Raw genomic sequence first — 26,020 nt, forward strand, 5'->3', positions numbered from 1 at the left:
GCATTTTATCAGGTTGATAATTCAGCTATATAAGAATCCCTCGATATCAGCATTAGTTTTGTCAAATCCCTTATCCACTGAGTGAAAACAGACAAGCATTTTGTTGAAACAATAAATCCATTATGTCAACAAAATTAATTCTGTTCACTGACTAAAACGTTCAGTTGAGGAACAAAAGACATTAACCTAATATCTTTATCTCGTTCAAAGTCTTTGATGTCATTGTGGTTTGTGCCAAGGAAAATCCTTCTTTTTGACATATCATTTTATCACCATTTTGTGGGAGTCAGGACACACGGACCTTACCACGGCTCTGCTGAATGACACAGAAAGTTATTGCATCTGCTTGTGCTTGTGTTTCCCCCTGTCTGTCTGGACTGCGGCATCGGCAGAGAACCTTTCCTAATCATGTGCTTGTACCATGATGGTCTGTTCACTGGGTCAGGGACCATCATTTCTCTGTGTGTTTATAGTTATAAGACAAAAGGAAAGGAATGTGTTCCCTCTCTGCACTTGCAGCACCAACAATAAGCTCTTGATTTCTCTTAGCACTTCTTAATGCTATTATAGACCAAATCACTTTCAAAGTCATTGATGAACACAAGGGGTTTGGGAGCTCCAAGTTTCTAAATGAGATCAGCTATCCATGCATGTCTCCAAATGCCTTAAGGAAAGTTGCTGTCTTCTCACACATACATTTTTTCCTATAGCCATAGAAAATGAGAGGTTCAAATTTCACATAATTTCTTCAGGGAGTTATTTCATTACAAAGACACCTCAGGTTTCACTGAAGCCCTTAACAGTGGGCTGCACAGCACAGAGCAAGGAAGTTTTACACTGGGGTAATGTTCTTTTTCTCCCCCTTTCTCCTCAGAAGAGGTGAATTACATCATGAGATGAGTTTTTAAACCAGTGAAGCAGTCCTGCCTCCCTGGAGGTAAGGGTATGGCGGCAGTTTCTCTCAGCATCCTCTGGCACTGGGATGGCTCCTCTACAGAGAGCCTGGGACTGGAAAGTATCAGAGCAGATGATGCAGAAAAAACAGCCTGATATAGAGCATGGCCTCCATGAGCTTGAATGGGGCTGAGATGCAGGTAGAGAGCAGGACCACTGGTGAGGCCACTGCAGCAATTCCTTTACCACCCATGGATGCATGTACCAGGACAGCAGCCCATCCCATAGCAGCAACCCACATGCAGAAGTTCAAATTTATTTTGCAATAGGTACAGGGCTTGTGCAGCACATCCTGCACCCCATTTGGACATGCCACATAAAGTCAGGTGCTCCTCAGGTTCATCCTCTGAGGAAGATCCTCCTTTAAAGATGCCCTTTTTATTTTGTGCTAACAATGCCGTACACAAGCATGCAGATCTGCATTGTCTTTTTGCTGAATGGAAAGGTTGTAATGGAAAGGATTCTGGCTGAGGTTTATCAAACCTGAGATATATATGATTCAAAACTAAATCTCTGGTCTGCCAGAGAAAACATCTGTGTGTCACACATTCCCTTTTCTTCAGTGTCCGTCTGGAAATGGCCATCGTGGCCCTTCTTTTCCTTGCAGTGAGAATAAAGATCTCTTGATGGAAAAGAGGGTTGTGAGGTGTTACTGTGTGCAGTAACCTGAGTTAGAGCTGAGCACAAATATACTTCAAGATGGAAATTTCACAGTGATCACTTGGCTACCCACTCTGGTTTCCTTACATACCCTGAAAGTAGCAGAACAGCATCAGCCTTCGAAGTACTGCGGGTCCTACACACAAGACTTCACAGGTCAGGGCCCAGGGCTGTGTGAGAGTCACCTTAGCTACATTCAAGCTACACCTGTCCTATCTGTGGGACTAACATTTGGTAGCAGATTTAAGAGGTTAATTTTAAGAGAAAAAAGAAAAATAGAAAGAATTAAAAAGATGCTTACAATAAACATTCAAAGCAAATCCTCAAATTACACTTCATCATATCCAAACCTCCTTCAGACTGCGTGCCTACATTTCTTTTTCAAATTCCCAGCAGTTAGGTTTTTCTCCTTACGCTATCTAAAAAGCAACAGTGTAGCTCCACACAATGCAGGTAGAATGATTGTGAATTGTGTGGTTATCAATAGATTCCTGATTAGCAATTTTTCTTCCATTTATGCTTGCAGCGATTAAGAAATATCCAGCTCCTTCCTTCGCTCTTTAAGGAACCTTCTTTTTTCCTATTCTGCTGGAAAATAATCTGTCTTGGTTGGTCTGTGATTTGGCCCTCTGTTGTGGTCAGGCATTGCTTCAGAGTAGCTTGTGAGTCACAGCCATGAGCTGAATTTCTAATGTACTCATGCATATTTGTACTGTAGGTTACCCTGCTCTTGCAGGGGGGTTGGACTAGATGATCTTTTTAGGTCCCTTCCAACCCTTGGGATTCTGTGATTCTGTGATATGCTTACCTTTAAGCTGGCAAGTGATCCTTGCAAGATCAATAACACTGTGTTTAAGTACGTGCTTAGGGGCTTTGTTGGACTGAGACAGAAGTGTTCAGAATCTACAAAGCTGAATTCCTGGTGGCTAAGTGCTGTAATCTTTAGATTTGTTATAGTTTTAATTTAACAGCTTTCTCACTTATTAGGTGGCTGCTGTCCCCTGAGTGTACTGGCCATGAGGGTTTTTTGAGTGATCGTTTCAACATTCCCACAGGCCTTACCTGCTGTATCAGCTAAGGCAGTCCTCTCTCTGAACTTCAGAGGTAGTACAGAAGCTATCAGCAGGATCAAATGATGTGATAGCTATTTTGCTAATTCGGTTAATGAGATGCTTTTCCAGTGTGAGACAGATGCTGCCTATACACACAGGCACACAGAGAAACTTAGATCTCTGGAAACAGAATTACTGCCTTCAGGAAATGCTCTGCTCAATGTGCTTGTAAATGCTTGTGGGAAGCCATCCTGGTTTACCTAGCTGAACTGTGGTAATAACAAATAAACCCTGGCTACATCACCTAACTGAAGCAGCAGGCATGGTGCCCCATCATCAAAAAGAGCCATTCCCCTGTGAGCAGAGCCTGGAGGGTCCACCACTGAGGCCCAGGGGTGCAGCAGAGTCAAGAGAGGGCATGGTCTAGCCTCAGGGGCATGGCACCCTTCCCATCCCTCCTCCTCCATAATGCAGGGAGCTCATGACAAACCTGAAGGTCTATTTGGGTTTCTATTGCCCAAGAAGCACTTCAGAGCACTGTGTGACTGGTGTTTCCTGAGCCTCTGTTAGTGCCTGCATCCGCAGCAAGTCCTGGAGGTCTCAGTAGCTGCGTGCTCAAGTCGTTGGTTCAGACACTCATGTCCCCATTCGAGGCCAGAGTGCATGGCATGTGTGTACCTAGAGCAGATCCTCCGCTTCCACCTAATCCAAAAGGGTGCCAGGTCACTGGCACCAGCATCTCCCTGGGATGAGAACCAAGGCTGGGTCAGCTAGGGTGATCGGGATGTTGGCTTGGAAAGCACGCCCCAGAGCCAGCTAAAACACTAATGCAAACATGCACTGAGTGCGCTACTCCCCGTCTGTTTCTGACTGTCCTAGTATAGCGGCTTTCAAGTGAAACAGGATTTTTATAGTGACTAAAAGCATTGATTAACCAGTCCTCAAAAGAGATTTTTTTGTGGAGTCCATTAGGGCTATGTAGGGTCTTTTCTTACATGTTTTGAAATTAAATCAAAGTCCAGAGTTAAAATGGAAAAGGAAAAGAAAGAAAAAGGGTTTTTTTTACAGGTTGTTCATGTTTATCATTTGAAGGCAAGCTTTTCAGAGATGAATGCTTGACATTTGACTATGAAATCTGTTGTCACACATCCCAGCCAGCAGTCACCAATAGTTCTCTTGAAACTTTCATAAATGAAAACCGAAAGACTCGTCATCCTAACTTAATACTAGTGCAATGGCACAGCACAGCTAAAACAGCCAGATGAAAACCACTAATGTAAGACGACGAGCCGCATGGAAGCGGGGTATGATGTGCTGAAAGCTGCAGGGCTTTGTGCTCAACATTCAATAGTTCCTACATCGTCACCATTGTGATAAAAAGACTTTTCCTCCTTTGTTCCTGTTGCATTAGCAACCCACAGAGCCATGGTGCCACCAGGAGAACTGATGTGGAACCACCTCCCTTAGCAGGAGAGAGAGATATTCAAAGGGTGCAGAGTTTACTGTCAAGTAGGTACATCCATGCCTCTTTAATAAGCTTATAGGAAACAAACACAATCCAGGTCCCATTTTATCTGAAGGCATAACAAAACTTCCTCAGAACTTCAGAGCGTATCATGTCACCATGGACTGAGCCACATTGAATCAGTAACACAAACTGAGCCATAGCTAGCTCCTGCGTGTCCACTGATGTTTCTCTGCAAGAAGGTAAAGTTAAAACTAGGATCAGGAAAGACAAATTTGTGTTATGAGAAATTAGTAATTCCCGTAAGTACCAAACAAAAGAAAAGACTGGAATTCCCTACCACACTGAAGAAAAGGGGCATTTGTTGGAAATAGTCTCACAGAAATTATAATGCATCTCTTCTTGTGTTTTTTCTTCAGAGGAAAAAAGTAAAGCCTGTTTTCTCTCTTCATTGAAGAGACTTGCACATTCCCACCTCCAAAACAGCCCTAGGCAGGTGAACACCATCTTGCTTGAAGAGGATAAATCTATGCTCTCTGTGAAGAAGTTATAGTGGGAAGAACTTTCCCCAGCCATGAGCAGGCCTGAGCAAATTGAGCTACCAGCGTCATTTGATTCTGATTTACTTCTTTTTAAATCAGTTGTGTCAGGGATATACTGAGCCTGCTGACTTTTAATAGTGTTTTCCAGCTCCTGCCACAATGGTGTGACAGCAGTTTTCACAGTGCAATAGGCTAGAATGTCCCAGTTGATGGTGTCACCATTGCACCAGATGGGAATAGCATCAACTGAGAGAGTGTGAACATGCCCAGGGCAGCAGCCTGAACTTTGCTTCAGGAGCCCCAGCTGAAAGCAACTAATGTAAAACCTCCTCATCACCTTAATCACCACTGCTGATCCTGGAAGGCCTCTTCCACTGTCACCAAAGCAACAGAGAGCTACCAATGAAAATGGTTGCATGGGTTTTTTTCACCTAGCGCCTAAGCTCAAGAAGTGTTTAAACATGCTCAGGATTGTTTTGTCAGCATTTCTGTCTTGTCCTTACACTATGCTGTATTAACAGTCCCTTCAGGCTCAAATTCAGTACAATTTAACTTTATTAGCAAAGCAACATCGTCCCTTCACATGTCTAACATCCATAGTTTTCAGAAACACATACTGCATACAATGTCTCCAGGATGTTCTATAAAGAGCCTGCAAGTGAGGCTGGCTCTAGCTGCTAGGACAGTGATGGAGGGGCTGTAGGAAGAAAATGCTCCATCCAAACCAGACATCACAGGTCAATTGATATGGCCCTCAAGTTTGTGAAATTGTTGTTAACCCCACATAACTCCTGTTCTTTATGAAACTGGAAAGAAGCCCTTTCCCAGCTGTAAACACAAGATAGATAGTTAAATCCTGGGATGATACTTTCCCATTTCTTCCTCATTTCATTGGTTTCAGGACCAGAGAGCAAGAATCCAAGAGAAAGCTTAATCTATATACTATGCTTCCCACAAACAGATCCATTTTGTCACTCCAGGTGACACGGTGATAGGACCAGCCAGAGATCAACATTGCGTAATGTTACTGCACATTTTTACACACAGCTGTGGGAATTACTTGACTGTGTCACAATATGACTCTAAACTTGTGCGTGTTTGGGATCTAAGTGTTTTTATTTACACAAGTTTCTTCCTCATGCCACAGTATCAGTCTCCCCAGGGATGGGACATCTTTGTGGACTGACGAAGTGCTCAGGACAATGGTTTTGCAGAACGCTAATTCCTCTGATTCATGCTAAGCACATTCTTTGCCTACTGCTGCCGTATATTTTATACTTACGTGTTAGTGTAGAGCCATGAGGTAGCGCTTAAAAATGTGCAGTTTTAAAAGGCAGATATAGGTGTAGAGGAAGGGAACTGTCACCCAGCTGGTAGCACAATATGTTTTTTGCTTAGAGCCCAGTCATAAAGCCAACCAGGTGAAAGCAGCAGCGTCCCTGTGGACTCTCAACAACAGAACAAGCAGAGACGTTGCCCTGTACTGCAGACCTCAGCTAATGCAAGGGTGAGATGTGAAAACCTGGTACAGCAAACAGAAGAATGGAGAGCGCCTCTGGAGCAGGTGAGCCCCCTTGCCATCAGGGACAGGCACTGTATGGGGGGCGTCTGTGCTGCTGTGCCCCGCAGCCCTACCTGCAGATCAGGGCAGCACTCTGTGGGTTCGAGCTATTCAACCCAAATATCCTAAATAAAACAGTCCTCCCCTGCAGTAACTATCCCACAACTGAACAGGACTGCAGTACATCGCTTCCCTTTCCCCAGCGATTCTCTCTTCATTACTCTCTTTAGCTCCCAACAACACTGCCTCACTGCCGCCAGCCTCACCCCCACCTGATCTTAAGTCTCCACATGTGTGTTTAGGACCTTCCAACCCCTGCTTTTGCCTCAACATCCTGAAACATTTTCTTGGGCCATCTACAGAAATAAAGACAGTCACAGCACGCTGCTAGGGGCCTTTCCCTGCGTCTCCTTGGAGTCTGTTCTTGCATGTCCCTGGGGAAATGCAGAGGCGAGCCCCACTGCTCCAGCTTGTCTGCACCACGCTGCGGTGAGCCCTCCCAGACCCAGCTACTTTTTCAATCAGAATGCATTTGCTGTGCAAACGTGTAATTTTCATCCCAGCACTCAGCTTTATTTTACTTCTAACAGCTCTTTCTTTACTTTTTAAATGGGAGGCAGAGAAAGAAGGGTCATTTAAAAATCATTTCATTACCAACTGCTCATTTTCTCATGCTTCATGAGGTTTTGAGGGGGCAGAGGATTGGATTTTCTTATCTTTTTAAGTTGCTTTTTTTGCTGTCTTTATCTCCTTTTTCCCAGAGTATTACAGTATATAATTCAACTAATAGCCTGCTATTGCAGTGACCTCGAAGAAAGATGATACTCTTCCTCTAGTTGAGCCTTTTAGTTTCTTGCTGGAGATCTAAAGGGCTTTTTTTAATGCTGCATTAGGAACTTATGGGAGAGGATGAAGTAGGTTCTTGCATTTGTATCAAAGCTTGTTTCCACATCGCTCTGCCTTCTCCAACAGTAAGGTTTTCCCCAAAACTCTCTAGTATCACAGAGAACTCTTTAATGCTCTTCACTTGCCACTTTTAAGCACAGTGCTGCAGTTCTCAAAGCAAATTTCAGTGATGCCAGGCTCTCTCCTCTTGACCTACCCAGACAGGGCATAGCAGGAAGACTCTCAGCATAAACCTGTAAACGGTCTTGGTGAATGGCTGCTACCTCCCACACCGCCCTGCAGATCCTGCAACAGCAGTAGGGGATGATGGGCCATACATGCCACTTCCAAAATCTGCAGGTACAAAATCTGTTTCTCTTTACGCAATATTTGCATCGCAAGCACGGACACAGGCTTCCTGATGGAGGTGAGTAGCTGGCCATCTTCAATATTTTTGCCTTTTAGAGGGTGTTTCTCCATTCTGACTCTCCTTTTTAAATCCTTGATGGGATCCTTGGGTCTCTTTGAAGACTTAGTACCAAACGGTAGACAAGCTTGAGGGACACTCTGTCCTCCTTCACGGGGGCAGATCCTCACGGACCAGCAGCATCAGTCCCAGTGTCATTAGTGCTTGGGCAACTATGAAGACACTAAACCTTCTAATATCTCTGGAGGAGTTAATTAAAGGGGGTTAATCTCTGCTGAGAAGAAGCGAATCTGAACCTATCCCTGGAAATTACTTTCTCTAATGGAATGACGTAAAACCCAGCCAGCACCCTCCACCAGGTCTGTGGGATCCCTGCGAGGGCGCGGGGTGCCTTGTGTGATGCGAGCAAAGAGGATGATGCTGGGCTGCCTGCGGAGCACGCCTGCCCTTTCCTTTATTTTCTGTTTGCTTCCCGAAAGCAGAAATCCACAGGTAAAAACGAGCGGCTCGGCAGGGCGGGAGGGAAGCCGGGAGCGGAGGGGTTTGCAGGAGAAGAGTGACCCCCGCTGGCCACAGCCTGGAACGGGACCTTGGCCCGCCCGGGAGCTGCGAGGAGGAGGAGAAAGACGAGGAGGAGATGGTGGGTATCGGTGTCCTCCTTCTTTCCCTTCCCCCCAGGCCCCTGTTCTCCCCTGTAGAAAAGCGGCTGGGCTCCCGTCGGGTTTGGGGCTCCGCGGGCCCCCGCTGCACAGGCAGATTCAGCGGGCAGCCCAGGGGTTCGCCCTGGGAAAGGCACTGGTGCGCTCTTGCAGAAACACGGCTCCAGCCTCTGCTCCGCCCCACGCAGTGTGAGGAGCCCGGCCGGTTGCCAGCAGCGCCGGGGCCAGAGCACTGATGTCGGCTGGGGCTCTGGCCACGTCCTGAAGCGATGCTGGAGCTCACTGCCTCTCAGACAGCCCTGAGCACTGGCGACAGGTGAGGCTCACACTGTGGACATCGGGACCAAACTGCATGGGTCACTCCAGCAAAGCAGGTCTTGGGCTCCTGCGCGGTCACCGAGTACCAGGTCAGCTGCCCGTGTGCTGTCCATCACAAAACACTTGGAGAACGTTGGGCACAGTAGAGAAATCTGAGCTGAAACTCCCCCCTGGAGGACCAGGTGTGCTGTACTGCTCTGCCGTTTGGTAGCAGGGGTTCTACAGGGGTGGCTGCTGTGAGAAGCTGCCAGAAGCTTCGCGTGTCTGACAGAGCCAATGCCAGCGCACCAGTATGGACTGTCACTGGCGAAGGCTGAGCCCATCAGTGACAGTGGTAGCACCTCTGGGATAACAGATTAGAGAAAGGGTGAAAGTTACTGCTCATTGCAGCCAGAGAGAGGGGTGAGAATGTAAGAGAAACATCCCTGAATACACCCGGGTCAGTGCAGAGGGAGGAGAGGGGGTGTTCCAGGCACCACAGCAGAGATTCCCCTACAGCCCATGGTACAGACCATGGTGAGGCAGGCTGTGCCCCTGCAACCCATGGAGGTCCATGGTGGAGCAGATATCCACCTGCAGCCCATGGAGGTTAACAGGGGAGTTGCATTCCTCACCTGAGGAGGAAGGAGTAGCTGAGATAATGTGTAATGAACTCAATGCAATCCCCCATTCCCTGCACCACTGGGGGAAAGATAGAGAATTGAGGAGTGAAGCTGAGCCTGGAAATAATGGAGGGGTGGGGGGAATGTGGTTTTATGGAGATATATATATATATTTGGTGTTATTTCTCATTATCCTACTCTGATTTGACTGATAATAAATTAAACTATTTTCCTCAAGCCAAGTCTGGTTTGCCCATGACCGTAACTGGTGGCTGATCTCTCCCTGTCCTTACCTTACCACACAAGCCTTTCATTGTTTTTCCTCTCCCCTGTTCAGCGGAGGGGAGCAATAGGGCAGCTTTGGTGCGCACCTGGTGTCCAGCCAGGCTCAGCCCACCACAACTGCGAGTTGCCTTGGCTAAGCAGGGCAAAGCCTTCCAAATCCTGGGGAAACCACACAGGGCTGTCCCCGTGCAGCAGCAGGAGAGCCCCAGGGCTCACGGAGTTTTCCTGGAGGAAACCCAACCAGCACTGGCTGTGCAAGGCAATAGGCATTTTCTCTAGGAATTGAAAGGGAAGTTGCTGGAAGTACGGCTGTGTGATAGATTTAAAACGTAGCACCATAGACTACTCAGGCACTGGCAACAGGTGATCCAGAGCAACCTGTGTCTGTGGCCTGTGCTGCGGGGCTCCCTTAGTCTCCCAAATACCATGGCCACAGGCAAAAGTCTTGTGACCATGTGCTGCCCTGTGCGCTGACACTGGGGAGCTCCGGAGGCTGGGGAAGCAGGACAGCATCTGGTGCAAGGTGGTACCCAGAGAAATTCTGTACGTGCAGTGAGTGCAAAGGTTCATCGAGGACAGCTGCCTGCCAGCCCTTGGCATGGCGGAGTGCTTGGCTTTTTCCTCATCACACTCCAGATGTTGATTCGGAGCCTGCTCTCCTTTCATAAACAGTGTACCATATACTTTATATTCTATTCACGCTTCTCTGCAGCTTTATGAATCGCAGTTTCTGGCTTTGGTCTGGTTTGTGCAACATTAATTAATTCCAGGCCCCCTTCTTCTTTGTTTCAATACTCTATTTCTAATTAATTCTTATTTCCTCGGGTTGCGTATTTCATTTCAGACAACTTTTTCCCCAGGAGCAGATTACTTGGCTGTTGTAACAATGTGTGATTGCGTGTGGGTCACCAGCTAATTGCATAGATGTGACATGAGGATCCACCTCTCCAGCAAGTCTGTCACAGCACTCAAAAAGGACCTCTCCAAACTGCATGGAATTGCAAGAGGAACTGGAGGAGGAAGTTTCCTTCCATCTTATTCTGTGTCACACAGGGACGGTTGGCTCATGGTAGCACAGAGCTTTCAAGCCAAAGCAGCGGGAAGGATTTCAGATCAGGTGCGACGAAGTGCACAGCGAGCTGGCATACAGGAGCTACTCTTCACTGCTCGTGTGTGTGCTCTCCTAGTTGTGTGCTGCTTTCTGCCCGATGCCCTGACTCTTCTCCATTCCACTACTTCACCGACTTCCTGAAGGTTTTGGATTAGTCCAGTAATGTTACAAGCTGACAATAATCCTACCTGAAGTAGCAAACATTAACTTGCTGCAAGAGGTGCCACTGCTGTAGGAACTGCTGCAAATACCGTACTTCATTTTCATGTCATTTCCTCTCTGTGCCGTTTATTGTCATCCCCTAGAGAGATGTGGAGCTCTGCAAAATTTAACCATTCTAGCAATCCATGTCAGACTTGCTGGCAACATATTCAAGATGTTTAATTTTGACTTCTTTTCACTGTTGTACCTTCGTACTTTCTATTACCTTCTGGGGAAGGAAGAAAGTCCTGTAGACTCAGTGAGATGGATTAATGGCTCTTTGAGTACCTGAAAGGGCTCAGGCTGGAAAAAAAAAAGCTGGCTATGAGGAACATGACAGAGGTTTCTAAAGTCAGGGATGACGTGGAGAGAGTTTCCTCCAACACAAAAAGTTAGAGGAGTCAAACTAGCGGGATCAAAATTCAGAATGAGTAAAGGTGGCACATCCCTGCCTGGGTACCAGACCTTTGAGACTCCTTACCAAAGGGTGTCTGGATGCAAAAAGCTTGCTTGGCTTGCTTCAAGGGTGCACTGGACAGCCTCTTGGAGCAGAGGTCACTGTAAAGCTACTAAGCCCACACCTTTAATGCCATCTGTGGGTGCTGTCTGAGGCAGGATGCTGGGCACACCTGTAGCCCAGCCCTGAAGCATACCCTAGCTTCCATTGCCCCTCGCAGTCAGGCTTTCCCAAGAGATCCCTCCTTCAGAGTAGCTGCCTTCTGAGTAGGACGCTGACCTTGAACACCTATTGGGCTCTGTGAGAAAGGGGAGTTCTACCTTTAACTCTGATGTGCCAAACCAGGGTGTTAAGAGGAGATTTCCTCATATTTCCTCCAATATTTTTCTTCAACGGGGAGAAGACAGGCAAGTAGAAAACATGATTTTGTATATCCAAACAGTTTGGGCAGAAGTCAGTGGTGCTTTTGCAGCAAAGACCCAGTGGCAAACAGGCACTTCTGCTACTTACCGTGTTTAGTAGACCAGGGGCATCCCAGGAAATGTGTCTACACATGCACCAAACACTTCTCACTGGGAGTGAGAGGATCAGAAGGTGACTTACAGCCTCTTCAGCTGTCCCACCCCTACAGTAAATCCGTGTTCCTGCCATTTGCTATGGAAGACCAAGCTTTTGTGAGTGTGTCTATTTGTTGTCATTGCAATGTTTTTGTCTTTTGACACAATATTCAAGATACATTTTGCAGTTTGCTCCTGATTGGAAAAGAAAAACCCAAACAAATCAACAGACACTTACCCTGCGTGATCAGGTATGGAAAGGTGCAGAGGAGGAGTCACAGCACCACAGGATAACGCAGGTGGAAGGCTCCTCAGTCAGGTCTCTGGTCCAACCCCTTGCTCCAAGCAGGGCCAGCTCTGGAATCAGACCAGGCTGCTCAAAGCTTTCTCCACATGGTTCTGGACCCCCTGCAAGGATTGAGCTGGCACAAGCAGGCGCACCGAGGCATATTCTCCTGAGGCCAACTACAGTCAGCATAAGCTGTAACATCATTGCACGGAGGGGAACAGCCACAGAAACCATGTCTTTATTTCCTCCACGGAAAATATGTCATTGGTGACAATTATTCACTGACTCATCAACATCCTTCCCCCTCTGATTAAATTAATTGGAAACACAGAATTGAAAGGAGAAAGCAAATTTGATACCACAGCTGCACATCATGGACAAACCAACCCCTGCTGCCCCAGCAGTCTGTGTGATTTTTCTGATCACTTTATTACTCTGCCATAAGAAAGGGTTCCTTATTACTTCTGGCTAATTATTTCTTTACATTAACAAAAAGCAAACATCCTCCAGACTAATGGCTAAACAGCCTTCTGTAAGTCTCCTACTGGTAGGTACCATAGGCTTGCTGCATAACCTCGTGTGTACCCTTCCTTGTGTGTACTGCTTTCATTTGTCAGGTTTAAAATGGGAACAATTTATGCAGGCCTTAAGGCTGCTATAAGATTTCATTATCGCAAAACCCGACTCAAGCTCATGCCCACATACAGTGCAGAAGCACTACTTATTATTAGCAGGATGCTGCTGAAAGGAAACAGAGGAAGCAATTTTTCAAAGGCTTGCTTTCTCCTAATTTCCCCCCAGAATAAGGCAGAGACGCAGCAAGCTTCGAAATACTGGATTGGATTCATTCAGTAATACTGACACGCTGACAAGTCTTCAATCAACATGCATGACAGGTGTCGCAATTGAAAGGGCTGAAAATGAAGAGCCTAGTGTTCAGCAGAAGTACCTCAGCAACTGCTGAGAATAAAACGGAAAGGAAAACAAGTTGCTGAAGACACCGGGAGTGGGAACACGAGCTATGGGAAGCACTGTTTGCTGTCTCCACGATTATATGGCTACATTTAAAATAGCCACATATAAGGAGCAGGGTGACATTCCTGCCACGTTATTTGCAGAGACAATAGCCTCAGAAACAAAGTATTTCCTGTGCTGTCCTGAAAGTGGTGCAAGGAAAGCAAGGCTGCCCGAGAAGACAACAAACAACAACTGACTGGTAAAACCAGCTAAGAAAAGCACTTCCCAAACCTCAGTGTTACCGGCTGACTGTGCTCCCACCAGATGACTGCTGCTGTTCTTCTACTGCGGGCAAGACCAAGGGGCTGCCCAAGGCTCTTCTCACAGCTCTGGCAATAGCCCCTTGTTTTCTAATAAACCCGTTCCCTCATGTCCACCAGCTCACCTTTTGGGGACAATCTGCCAGAATCCACATAACCCGGTACGTCACTACTTCTGGTTCCCCTAAAAGAGAAGTGGTGCGAGTCAAGTCTCACCCATGGGCCAGTTCCTGCCCAGGCTGCCCAAAACACCAACCCATGGCACACTCCTTTATATCTGGACTAAAATTCAGTACCCAAAAGGGAGGGGGTTTGCCTAAACAACCAGCCATGGTGAGACCAGAGAACTCTTCCAATGTAATCAGAATTCTGCTGGAATTTGCTACTTGTTTCTTTTTTCTTTACCTCTTTTTATAATATGCATTTAAGGTTCTTTATGACCAGCACATGAAAAGAAATGGGCCCGACTAATTATAGACATAAGAAAGAAAATAGCAATTCTCGCTTTGGCAAAATACCAGCAGAGTCTAGGCTGAGAGCTCTTTCCTAAGCTACAGCAACTGGTAGGTGGGAATACATGAACTGATCCATTGCATTACACTTTCACCTACCACACCTTCTGTGTAAGGCTTGCTATGTGATAAGTGAGCTACATCATATGAATTTTTAATGCAAGGTATGATGTTATTGCAGTAGGACAAGCTCTTTAAGCAGCTTCATATACCAACTGAAAGCTGAAGTGATTTGCTAGAAACATCGCAATAGTTACCACAGAATCACAGACTGGTTTGGGTTGGAAAGGACCTTAAGACCATGTAGTTCCAAACCCCCTGCCGTGTTAGTAAACACACTAAACCTGTGGAGACAAACACATGAACACATCTAAACAGAGATGGTGGCATTTAAAATGTAAGTTCACACTTGCTCACATTTGTTCTCTACTGAGCATGCTTTGCACTCATGTTTCAGTAGAGGTTGATGCAGCTTCATGGGTTCGGGGAACAGTGTTGCTGACCATGCCGTTTTCAAGTCAGTGGTGCCACTAAAGGGAAGCTTCATTTTGTCTCAAGGTGCACATCAAACAGGCACACTGTGGGCAAATACTGGCATCTATCATTTGATCGCATGTCTGTCTTGTTTCCTATCCTCTAACAGGCAAGGTCCTATGCTTGCACCTTCCACTGGGGAAATTAATAACTAAGTAAAGCTGAAGTTTCCATCGGAGCGAGGGGAGGCCAACAAGCTTGTCCTAGTCTTTCATGCGGGGCAGATGGAAGCTCACCACATGCTGGCCAAAGGAGCTGTTACTTACCCCTGAGCTCATGCCCCCCCCAAAAAAAGCAGAGCCCAGACAGGCTGAACCCATTGTAAGGAAATACCCACACACGATACAGGGCACGCTCTGCCAAGGATGGAAAACTTACTATTCAGGAGACTCCCTAGAGGTTCTTAAAGCCAGGAGAATGATCCCAACAGCTTCATCTGCTGTAGGATTTGGCCTCTACTTGCTTGCCTCCACTGAGACAGGCACATGTGCTGGAGCATACACGTACCACTCTCTTGTATTTTTTTTCCCAGTATTTTATTTCTGACAGGCATTTACAACGTTCCATTCATAGAACTAAAAACATAAAAATAGACCTTCTTTCAGCTTATAAAAGAAATATATAAGAACCTTTGACATAGACATGTCATGACATTATGTACAAGAACAACGGTACCTTCCCAGTACCAGCCTTCCAGTATTTCAGCATTGACTGTATTCCACTGGGTACAGCATAGGACACCTAAAACCTCCGCTTCTCTAATATGCTGGGACACAACTGACACGTAGATGATATAAAACAATGATGTGATAATACAAAGGGTATAGAAACCTTCCTAAAGCTTTTACGAAAAGAAATCAGAAAATAGCAAAAAGTTAATAGAGAAAGCTTTCATAAGATCAAGTATAGTGCACCAGAAACCAGAAAGAAGGGGGCAAGGGGAGAATGCTAGCTGGGACACAAAGACAGTGATGGATTTTGGGGGGGAATAATTTTTGTTATGCTTTAAAATAGAGTCAGAGTGGATTTTATAAAATATAATCCTAAAGCTATTATAAAATTTAAGGTTTTCAAAGTACCTACTAATGTGTCAAACATCAATAGATACCATCAAAAACAAACAAACAAAAATGAAACAACAAAAAAAGAAAAAAAAAGAAAAAGAAAATTTCATAGAATCTTCCTTTTTTCCTACAGGTGAAACTGAAGTGGGAAAAGCTATATAAATCTTAAAAAAAAAAAAAAAAGTGCCATTTTGTGTTTCGTATTTGGAAGTCTACTTAAAAACCACAAGATTTTAGTCACATTTTACCCTGTTTTAGATGTTTAAAATGTTAAAGAGGTTCACTTGTGTAGAACTTGTTCATAATCTATTGCAGTGGAAAAGCTTTTATAAAGGAATTAAAATACACTAGTTTCACCCACAGTAGCAGAGTGGATGAGGTCAGTTTTTTGGCCATGAATTCCCTGTCCCCTAAGCCCAAACTTTGCCAGAGAGAGTGGACCAAATGGATCTCTGATGTTGCCACACTGGCTCCAGCAAGGTTGCACTCCAACCTCCTTCCGAGGTGGATCAGTTTGGTCCACTACAGTTCAGTCACGTAATTTTATTTTATTCTTTTTATTATCTAACTAAACTCCAGTCTCAAACATATACAATAATCCTCTTCCTGAAGAAAGTTATACCTAAATAAGAGTTTCCAGTTCATATTTTAATATAAAACCACCATTCCTATCCCTCTGCAAAAAGCTAGCTTTGCATCCTAGACGTGGAGCTACGCTAATGCTGTAAAACTCATATCCCTTTGTGCCCCTGCATCTCAGGTAAAGTACAAAAAAATATTTCTTCAAGTGTTAAATTTGGATCTCTTTTAAGAGAGTTTGGCATCTTTACAATAGTATGTAAAACTAGAGCTTCCAACATTGACATTAAATTAGACCAGCCACAGACCAAGAGGACTTAACACAACATAAATCCCAAACCTTTCCTCACACACTCCTAAAATACATGTATAGTCTCTTACATTTAAAGAGGGAAAAGTAATACGAGTACTGCAACTGTACACATTAAAAAGGCAGTTTCCTCATTAAGGAGATGAGCCTACAACTGACATTTTACGGCTATAAACCCCTCTGTTCGTTGTGCTCTGTTTAAGCTAGTTCGCTGCATGTAGGTTAAGACATCCAGAGTAATTTGTTTTCCAGTGATTATATTCTCCCCGTACTTGATTTCAGCCCCTGATTATTTTAGAATAAATAAAATAGTGTGAAAGCCCTTGGTAACATAAGACAGGACCTTAAGCTTATTCTGTTCCAGGTTTTGAGTGTTTTACAGTTGCCTAAAGTGTGGCCACATGGCTTTGGACCAATTCAGCTGCCGAAATGGTGTGTGCAAGTGTGCAATCTATCGGGACCAGCTCTCCGCAGTGTGCGGGGGCAGGAGGGAGGGATGAGGGTGGGATGGGGAGACCTACACATCTAGACGGGGAAGAGGACTGGTTTAGAGCTCTGTGTTCAGTTTCCTGCTAGGGACAAAGTCTTCACGCCTGACCCAGATGACCTCCTCGCCGTGGCCCTCCACGTCGCCGTTGATGCCGGAAAAGGCCGCCTGCTTCTTCAGCTGGGTCATCCTGGAGGCATGCGTGTCCATGGTTGCACGTGGGTGGTCCCCTTGGCACGGCTGGCTGCTCGTGATGGAGGCCGCCTGCAGCCGCTCCTGAAGGTCTCGGTCGGCCACAGCACCTCTCATGGCCTCGCAGTACTCATCGTCATCGCTGAGGATGTCCGTTTCCTTGATGTCCTCCTGCTCCTCATACTGAGCAAGGTCAAACTGTTCCTCTACCCAGCGGTCAGTGTCCCCACTGTGTGTGGACTGCTGGGGCTCTTTTTCAGGGCTGCTCGTGTAGACGGCATCTGAGTCAATGGTAAACCTGTTTCGGGCCAGCCGCCGCCTCCTCCTCCCAAGAGACTTGCTTGGGGCTGACACTGCGCACACACAAAGATAAAACCCCACGGGCTTTTTACACACAGTACAACTCTCTTTAAAAGACAGTCTTCCAGGTCCCTTTATTTAACACCACTAGGCACAAAGCAGGCAGACTCCCACGAACGACCTAGTCATTCGGCATACTCTCTGCAAACAAGTCACACTTCACTCAGGTCCTCAGCACAGGTCTCTCTCCAGCTGAAAAAGGGAGTTTCTGCTACTCAGATCCACAGTTGGGCTAATGGCCCACAACTGCTGTTCCTCCTAAGCCGTAGGCAGGCAGCCAGCTAGCACAAAGTGCATCTGTTCAGCTCAGCTTCTCACACGCAGTGCCCTGCTGTCAGCACACTGCGAAAACCAACTACCCTTACACTTCAGTGTCGGAAATTGCTTTGTCCCAGGTAAAAGCAAAACTACAGGTTTCCAAGTAGTTACCTCAGTGTTGAAAATGCTGCAATCGCTGCATTATTTATGGGGATGTAAGTTCCCTGTCCAGGCTCTGCTGCTTCCCTCCCCCTCCCTCCCTACTAGGGGGGAAAAAACAGATAACCCCAGTACCAGAAAAACTTTCAGAAGTTCCTTACTCAGCATCAGCTGGTCTACTAGCTTTTGCAACTGGCCCAATTAGCAAATTCACATCTTCTGTGTTGGAACATCTTCATAAGAGGCTTGTGAGGCAAAACGGGATGAATCCTGCAGCTGAAGGACCTGCAGGCATTCCAGTGCTTTATGTGCACTCACACGTAGCTCCACGGCAAGCAGGTGAACTTCCACGTTATAGTTTGTCCCCTTCCACTAAACAGCACCTTAGCACTTCCAGTATGTATTTATTAAACTCTAGCTTGAGGGTGAGGTTACATTTTAATATTCCTGAACCTCAAAACATGCATTAAGTACGATAGCTCAGCAGTTGTAAATTTTAACTGTAGTGAGAGGTCTGGACTTTAAGAGGAGATTTTAATCCCTGCAGAATTCATCATGCAAATGTGCCAATGAGCCAAACTGAAAGAAGGTTTGGCATCTGCAGCAGATTAACCCAACAGGCTGGCTGAATAAGCACTGTGCTAAAACAGTTGCATTTTGGCCCTCCTTCGATTCTTCTCCCTTACATTTTAAGGGTCTCTAAGGCAGATGGCTAGCAACACCCTGAGTGAGAAGCCACGCTGCAAATGTTATTGGTCTGGCCTGCCCATTACAGAAGAGGAACAGAAAACCTAGACATTGCTGGATCTAATGAGCAGAAAAAGATAAACCAAACCCAAAACCAGACCAGAACAAAACATGCAGTGGTGCCATGTACTTTTCAGTTGGAAGCAAATGTTTCTTCCCTCCATCATCTAGTGTTCTGAAAATGAAAACATGCTTTTCCCTGGGATTCACTGTTTTTGCCTGAAGTCAACTGAAAGGGAAAATCCATGGTTTAGGACAGGCCATTACAAAAAGAATAGTATCAAGTGCATGCTTCTCAAAATGTGAGAAGTAGAAGCACGTACCCTTTAGCAACAGAGCTGAAAAGGCTAAAATGGAGGACATACAATGCTATCTCTTCAAACAAAGCCACTCACTCAGGGGAGCTGATTTTTCTTGTGCATTTTAGTTTAAAAGTGCTAGGGTTAGCTTGAAATTCTGTACATGCTTTTAAGAAATATGCAGCAGGCTTCTGCTTTGTTCAGCTGAAACCTGTCTCCAGATTAAAGTGCACAGCCAATCGGTATTGACAAGAATCCCATTTCTTCCTTCCTCACCAGGAGGACTCCTCTGAAGCAGAGCCTTGAGTGCAAAGCAAGGTAAATAGAGGCAATGTAAGGCTCTCAAGGAGGTGAAGCATGGAAAACAAGCAGTTTTACATATGCAGGAGAGAATATTAATCCTAATAGACAAGTAACAGACACCGCCACATGTCCTACAACGGTGCTGGGGTTACTGGGATCTTGAAAGTCTGTAGCCCTACAGTACCTGCCCTGTTCATGGCTGGCCTTGCACCTTTTAGAGCACACAATCTTTTTCCACCAAAAGGAACATATTGCTGGGATGAGGGCAAACTTTCGGTTTTAAGAAGTTGTCTTCTGTGTTTATCCCGTAAAATCGAGTGCACAGCCTTCAGAAAGTCCTTCCTGTGTTCTGGTGAACTGAAACATAGGCAAGAATACAAAAGGCAGTGTTATCTCTTGGGAACTGCTAAAAGCTCTCTGTAAATGAGATAAATAATGGCCAGCTCTGTAATTTAAGACAGCACAAACTGACTGGCATGCACTTCCTCGAGAGAAGACTCCATTTAATACAGAATTTTCAAAGCAAAGCTAAATCAATAGTCATTGCAACGGACATCCAAGGAAACAAATACACTGTTCATTAACAAAACATTTAGCCATTTACCCCCCTCGAGGCTTTATTTCCCTCCATTACCTATCACACACTTCACTTTGTCCGATACACATCAAGCTGACCTATGGTGACTAATTAAATCGTTTGCCTCCTGTTAACACACACCAAACAAAAGTCCTGCAACTCTCTACTAGCTAGTAGTAGGAATTGGCTTGGTATCAGCTCTGTTGGATTCTGGTTTACTTGTGTACCACATTCTTATTTGAACTCTAAAACACATCAGTGCAACCACCACAATGAAGATGGACAAAGCTTACTTAAGGAGAGAGCAACACCCTAAGAGCAGGAGTCAGAATGTAGTGGCATGAAAGGTGCCAGCTTAACATGACACATTAGCAGCTACCTGGCATAAAGATGCACTGCTGGCGTTCAACTGGATGTAAATTTTAAAAGGAAAACTGTAATAAGGATATTCCTATAATGGTGCAAGGCTCATGAAATATATGTCTTTATTTTAATCCATTTTAAGAAATTCTTCTTGCTAGAAATAAGGCTTTAACACACTCTCCCCGCTTTCCTAGCTTGCTCTTCACAGACTGCCTGAAAACAAAGACACAGACAAGCTGGGGTCCAGAGATGCAGCTGCCATTGAAAATACAGTAACACGCTTACCTACAGCAAAGGTGAAACGTTCTTTCTGGCCTGCCTTCAGACTCAGATTTAACATGGACAATCTCACATACAGAATTGGCTTCTGCATCTAAAGTGAAAACCAAGCAGAACTTCATATAAGTTTCTTATATTTAAACTTGATTATTTATTCAATAATTCTGCTAATAATATTAAGTCATGACTGAAAGGCAGCAGTGGGCAAGTGACTGATGAAACAACAGACTTAAACTTGCCAAAACCTAGTAGTATTTTATATGCACTCATTCCTATAAAAAAAAATGGGGAAAACCCCCCAAAATCTCAAACCCGAACCAAAACCCAAAATACAACACCCAAACAAAAACAATCTAGCTTTTCAGGTATTCCATAGAATAATGTCACATTCTACAGCTACCCCCCATGTTCTTTCCAATTTCTCTTATGCATTAGAAAGGGAGCAAATTGTAATATTAAAAATTTCATAATTTTAAACAAGTTTCACATGAAGCCATCAACCACAAAACCCAAGAATTCACTAGCTCTGTTGTCTCACAGCTGCAGGATTGCCTTCTAGTCTCCAGAAGAGGAACGGAGTGAACCAGAGTCAGCAACAACTTTGCCCTGTTTTTCCAGAACCCTGCCTAGGCTTCAGGGAAGTACTGACAAACCAGAGATACACAACTGGAGCTTTTGCTCCTTCATCTCTCTCCCCGGGACTGTTATGGATGTTGAGGTTAAGGGTTCCTTTTTCAGGTCCCAGAAACTGCATGCACATGTACTAAGGACAAACATCTGTCAATGAACACCCCCTGGCCAAACACTTAGAACCCTGCCAAACAGCGGGAACATTACCTGCACTCGCCAACGCGCGAACTTGCAGTGCTTCTAAAGGTATCATGTGTCGAAAGCGGAATGGATCCCAGTCTTCATAAATTGAAGCTCTATGTGATCCTCCCTGGAAGAATTTCAAAATACCATTAGGAAATGAGACACCTTGAGAGAGACACGAAGTTCTCCTGTGCCCTGCAAGGAGAATGTCCAGCTAGAGACTTCTTGCAATTCTTGTTTTCTCACTACAGCATCCTAGTAACCAGTGTCACTGAAGTGCCTATCCATCAAGAACTTGCTAAAATCCAGACAAAAGCAACCATAAGGCCAGTCAGTCTTATTAATGACTTCAACAGTCATTTGAGACCAATGCCGCATTCTCTCCTCCAACTGCACATACATGCACGAACATGCATTAGAATCATAGAATCATAGAATAGTTAGGGTTGGAAAGGACCTCAAGATCATCTAGTTCCAACCCCCCTGCCATGGGCAGGGGCACCTCACACTAAACCATCCCACCCAAGGCTTCATCCAACCTGGCCTTGAACACCGCCAGGGATGGAGCACTCACAACCTTCCTGGGCAACCCATTCCAGTGCCTCACCACCCTAACAGGAAAGAATTTCCTCCTTATATCCAATTTAAACTTCCCCTGTTTAAGTTTTAACCCATTACCCCTTGTCCTGTCACTACAGTCCCTGACGAAGAGTCCCTCCCCGGCATCCCTGTAGGCCCCCTTCAGATAGTGGAAGGCTGCTATTAGGTCCCCACTCAGCCTTCTCTTCTCCAGGCTGAACAGCCCCAACTTCCTCAGCTTTAGTTTTGCTTTAGTCACTCCAAAGTTATCTTGTGGGCAGTTGACAAACCGTATAAGCATTGCAAATCACACTTCAGTTTATGCAATACATGGGAACCAAAACGTTTTCTGTAATAATATAAACTGTGTTCCCTATTGTAGCATGTGTCTACCATCAAGCTTAGCTTTAATTTTTAAACCCAAACTCCAGTAGGATCCACTAGTACTTATATACTGTAGGCTCATTTAATTTAGCTGAGAGCAGCCAGCACTTGCTCAGTGGCATGCAACAGTCAGGGCTGAAATGAGGGCATTGTGTTTCCCTAAGAAAGTTGACAGACATCAGCTCTCATATTGGTTCATATACACTGACCAAAGAGTCAAACACGAGAGATGTTCAAGGTGATACCTTGTTTCATGGAAGTCCACTCCACAGCATGGAATGGATAGCACAAGCAACATGAGAGCAAAGGATAAACTAAATGAATGCTTTCAGACTGCTGCACCCAGGATGAACAGCAGGCCACTTGGCATTAGCCAGAACCTCAGTTGTGTGGCTGAGAACAAGGATCACATATAAGCACAGTCTAGCACCACAGCTTTATGGAAAGCAAATCTTGATTGCAGCACTACAAATGTACATAGCATCACCAAAATAGTCCATGCAACTTACAAGTTTCTTCTTCTGTTTGGAACCATCCTTGTACACAAGGACCACAGCAGTTTTGAACACTAGAGAAAGTTAGAAACAAAAGCCATCTAGTCAGTAAGGATGGGAATGGGTCTCCTCTATTCCCATCACCACAGACCTTTCAACTGCTCAGACAGCCCTTGCCTGAGTCAGGGACGGAAGGCAGGAGTAAACCTACCAGCCCTCTTGTATACTCTTCCCAAAAAACCCAAGCTCAACAGCTTTTACCACACAAGAACAGGCTACTTCAAAGTCACTTGAAACTTAAAGAGTTTAAGTTATTATTATCAGAACAACTATTCAAATAGCAACAGTTCCATAAAAATTATTTAGAAACCTTTAATCCCCCTAGCTAAGTTCACCTTGGACAAATGAGGAGCATCCAGCTACGTGCAGCCAGTCAGCATGGACAGGATTTGAACTACTTGCAAGTGGGACAGAGATCTATACTGAATCAAAAAGTGAGCACTACTGGCAAGCAGAGGTGTAACCCAGTTCCTCCCACATAACCTCCACATGGAGCTGAAGTTTGTCTTTCAAGACTCCAGTTTTCCTTGCTATCTCTTCTTTCAGGTCTCAAGTGCATCCTTTGTTTTCAGACTGAATTGCATGGACACTTAATTTTGGGCACCTTATGAAACTAATTCAAAGATTTTTTGGAGTAATTAACAGTTGCTGCACATTCCTAGCAGCTTCCATGAGGCCATTCAGCTTCAGGATATGACCATGTGCTTTCCCAGCTTATAAGAAAGCAGTCAATTTTATTATGTTCTTCCACAGAAAAGCTGAAAGCCTTCACTTGTTACGTGTTTCATATAAAACAAAAAAAAAAAAAAATCACTGGCTTCCTAACCAGCATTACTTTCTGGAAACAACAAGGATAAAGCCCATTGCCTCTAAAGAATTTAGGATCAAATAAAGAAAGCTTAGCACACTCTGCATTACTTGACATAATTCCGAAAATAAGAGAAATGTGTGATTTAGTCAATATAAGCTATCACGTACCTTTCCAGGGGACCATACTTCCATTCAGTGGAGAGACCTCAAGATCTGTGCCAACAGCAGTCTCAGTTTCTAGTGTGACCACCCAAGAGAGACCTCTACTTGGAGGGAAAGAGACCACTCCAAAGCAACCCACTGGGAGTCCTGGCTTAGCTTTTAAGCACTTCTTAAAGCTTAGATAGACAAGTTCTTTCTGGCAGAAGGCACAGAGAAAAAAGGCAAAGCCTCTGCAAGCCACCATCACATTCTACAGGACATGAAGTAGAGTTACTTGGCATTGACCAGACTACTGATCTATATCTTTTCAGAGACAAATAGCTTTCTATATAGTTCTCAGTTCATAGCCTTGGATACAGGTTTAAGAAACTCTTGCACTATTATAGCAGTTACCTCCGAATTCTTCACCAGTTTTAGATCAACACAAAGAAAATTTGACCATTGCAGCAAAGAGACAAATACAGTTTTAAGCTCCAGACAACGCTGCGGACAGCAATGTTCAACTACCTTCAACAAGTATCCACAAACTCACAGCTGACAGTCTTTTAGGCATTGAAAATAAAATTACTAGGATACAAACCAAATGCTGCCAGCTCAGGTTCCTTCTTCCATTTCCCCAGTGAAGCAGGAGGATTCAGCCATATCACTGTATTATGCAAGAGCAAGTCTCCCATTGAAAGGTCTGCAACCTGTCAACACAAAGACATAACGTGTAATCAGTTCAAGTAAGCTTACTTAAATTTTCAGTTCAAGAAAGTTGGACTGAAATTTATTCACAAACAAACAATAAAAAGCCCCACATGCAAACTTTTGGAATATTTCATCAGATGACTGCAAGCATGTGCAAACAGGCTGTGACAGTGGGCAACAGATGCATGTAAACCCTTAACTGGTGAGCATAAATTAGGAAAAGTCAAACTCAGAGTCTGGCTCTCATAATTTGGTGGGAACTCAGGGCAAACCCCAGATATTTTCCTTGCATTTTTTTTTCTCCTTGTCCATCTTTCTCCCTACCAGCTCCTTTTCATTTTTTTTGAACATTTAAGCATAGCCCCCATCCCACACACAGAGTTTGGGGTAAAATTTAGAGACCACATTATGTGAAGCAAACAAAGCACTTCCTCCTCACAGTTGCTATGGCTCTTGATTTCACCCTATGGCTCATCTGTGGAAACCACATTGCTGGAAACAGACTAATTAAAGGAGTTCATAACAATTGTTGGGAGATACCTACTAATACTGCAGCAACCAAATCTTTCACTTTGACTTACAGTCTCCAGACTGACAAATGAAGGACTATCCCCAGTCTATCCCGAGTCTAGGGGCTACGTTATCCCATTCCCCAACCCTCCTGCCAGTGAAATCTGACTTTTACCAAAGGACACCACAAACACCATCAGTACAACAATCTGAGGGCTCCCCAATTAGAACAGCAACACTAAGAGATGTGCTAACTGCTTCCTTTCCCAGATTAACACCAGATTACTCTCCCAACAGATGTACTGACACGCTGTCTCTACCACTGCTTGCCAGTACCAACCCTCGTTTCTGCCCTCTACCCACGACCAGATCCTCCTTGCTGCCACTATCCAGCTCTTATGCTTCTCAATTATGTCAACACTACTCCAACACTACTCAATCCCAGACCTCCTTTGCTTTGTAGTCCAATGCCTCTTATGTGTGTAACTTCATCCTGGCTCCTAGCAAAGCCCCATTGCCATTACTTCATACAGTCATGTCTCTCTCCAGCCTTCACCCACATCATTGCTCCCATTAAGTGTTTCTACCTCTCTTGAGTCTCCCTCAACCTTACTTCATTCCCTTTTTACTGCCCACCACCCTCCTTCCCTGGGCTGCTGGACTGCAGACCTGTTTTACCAGTAAATGGAGAGTCCAGGTCTCAGTCTGAAACTTCAAGATACCTTCCACAGGTTTCTGAGATAGTCAGCCAGTACCGAGCCACACTGGATCTTCACGTGTTTGCATACGTGCCATATGACACATCTAGACTGAAGCCCAAGGCTCTCTCACATACCAAGCCCACTAACACACTTTCTAAAAGAGAAACAGCAGTTTCTCACACACTGCACCTCACATTTTGATTTCTTTAAAGTGACTAAAGAGCTAAGTACAGACTTGCCTCAGCATGACAGTCCACTCAGACTGGTGGGATGAAATTATGCGGAACAAGGTGAGCTAAGGCATGGACATCAGCATAGTGAGCTGCAGGTTAGGATGTGATTTTGACTCAAGCACAACATTGCTTAATTCATGTTGGTGAATTAACCCACTGCTTCTTTAGATTGGTCCCACTTGCTGAATCATACATGGAAAACCAGTTTTTGAATTGGATTGGATTTACCCGTTTACACCAGGATCCACTTAAATGACAC

The 26,020-nt window shown here is 44.9% G+C and overlaps 1 protein-coding gene across 6 annotated transcripts in view; it reads right to left on the bottom strand.

The window, feature by feature from the left end:
* Positions 1-14,817: 14,817 nt before the first annotated feature.
* TIAM1 (TIAM Rac1 associated GEF 1) overlaps positions 14,818-26,020 on the bottom strand; it is a 194,867-nt gene continuing 183,664 nt past the window's right edge. For 4 of the 6 annotated variants that reach the window (XM_065676795.1, XM_065676794.1, XM_065676793.1 and 1 more), the window contains 6 exons: positions 24,208-24,316; positions 22,611-22,669; positions 21,163-21,265; positions 20,332-20,419; positions 19,291-19,463; positions 14,818-17,333 (listed from right to left, as the gene is read on the bottom strand). In XM_065676795.1, the coding sequence (XP_065532867.1) occupies positions 16,849-17,333; positions 19,291-19,463; positions 20,332-20,419; positions 21,163-21,265; positions 22,611-22,669; positions 24,208-24,316 (1,017 nt within the window). In that variant the 3' untranslated portion in view covers positions 14,818-16,848. The remainder of the gene's footprint in view (positions 17,334-19,290; positions 19,464-20,331; positions 20,420-21,162; positions 21,266-22,610; positions 22,670-24,207; positions 24,317-26,020) is intronic. The other 2 variants (XM_065676796.1, XM_065676797.1) reach the window with 1 other exon arrangement.

The sequence above is a fragment of the Lathamus discolor genome, chromosome 4, assembly GCF_037157495.1.
Source record: "Lathamus discolor isolate bLatDis1 chromosome 4, bLatDis1.hap1, whole genome shotgun sequence".
Lineage (NCBI taxonomy): Eukaryota > Metazoa > Chordata > Aves > Psittaciformes > Psittacidae > Lathamus > Lathamus discolor.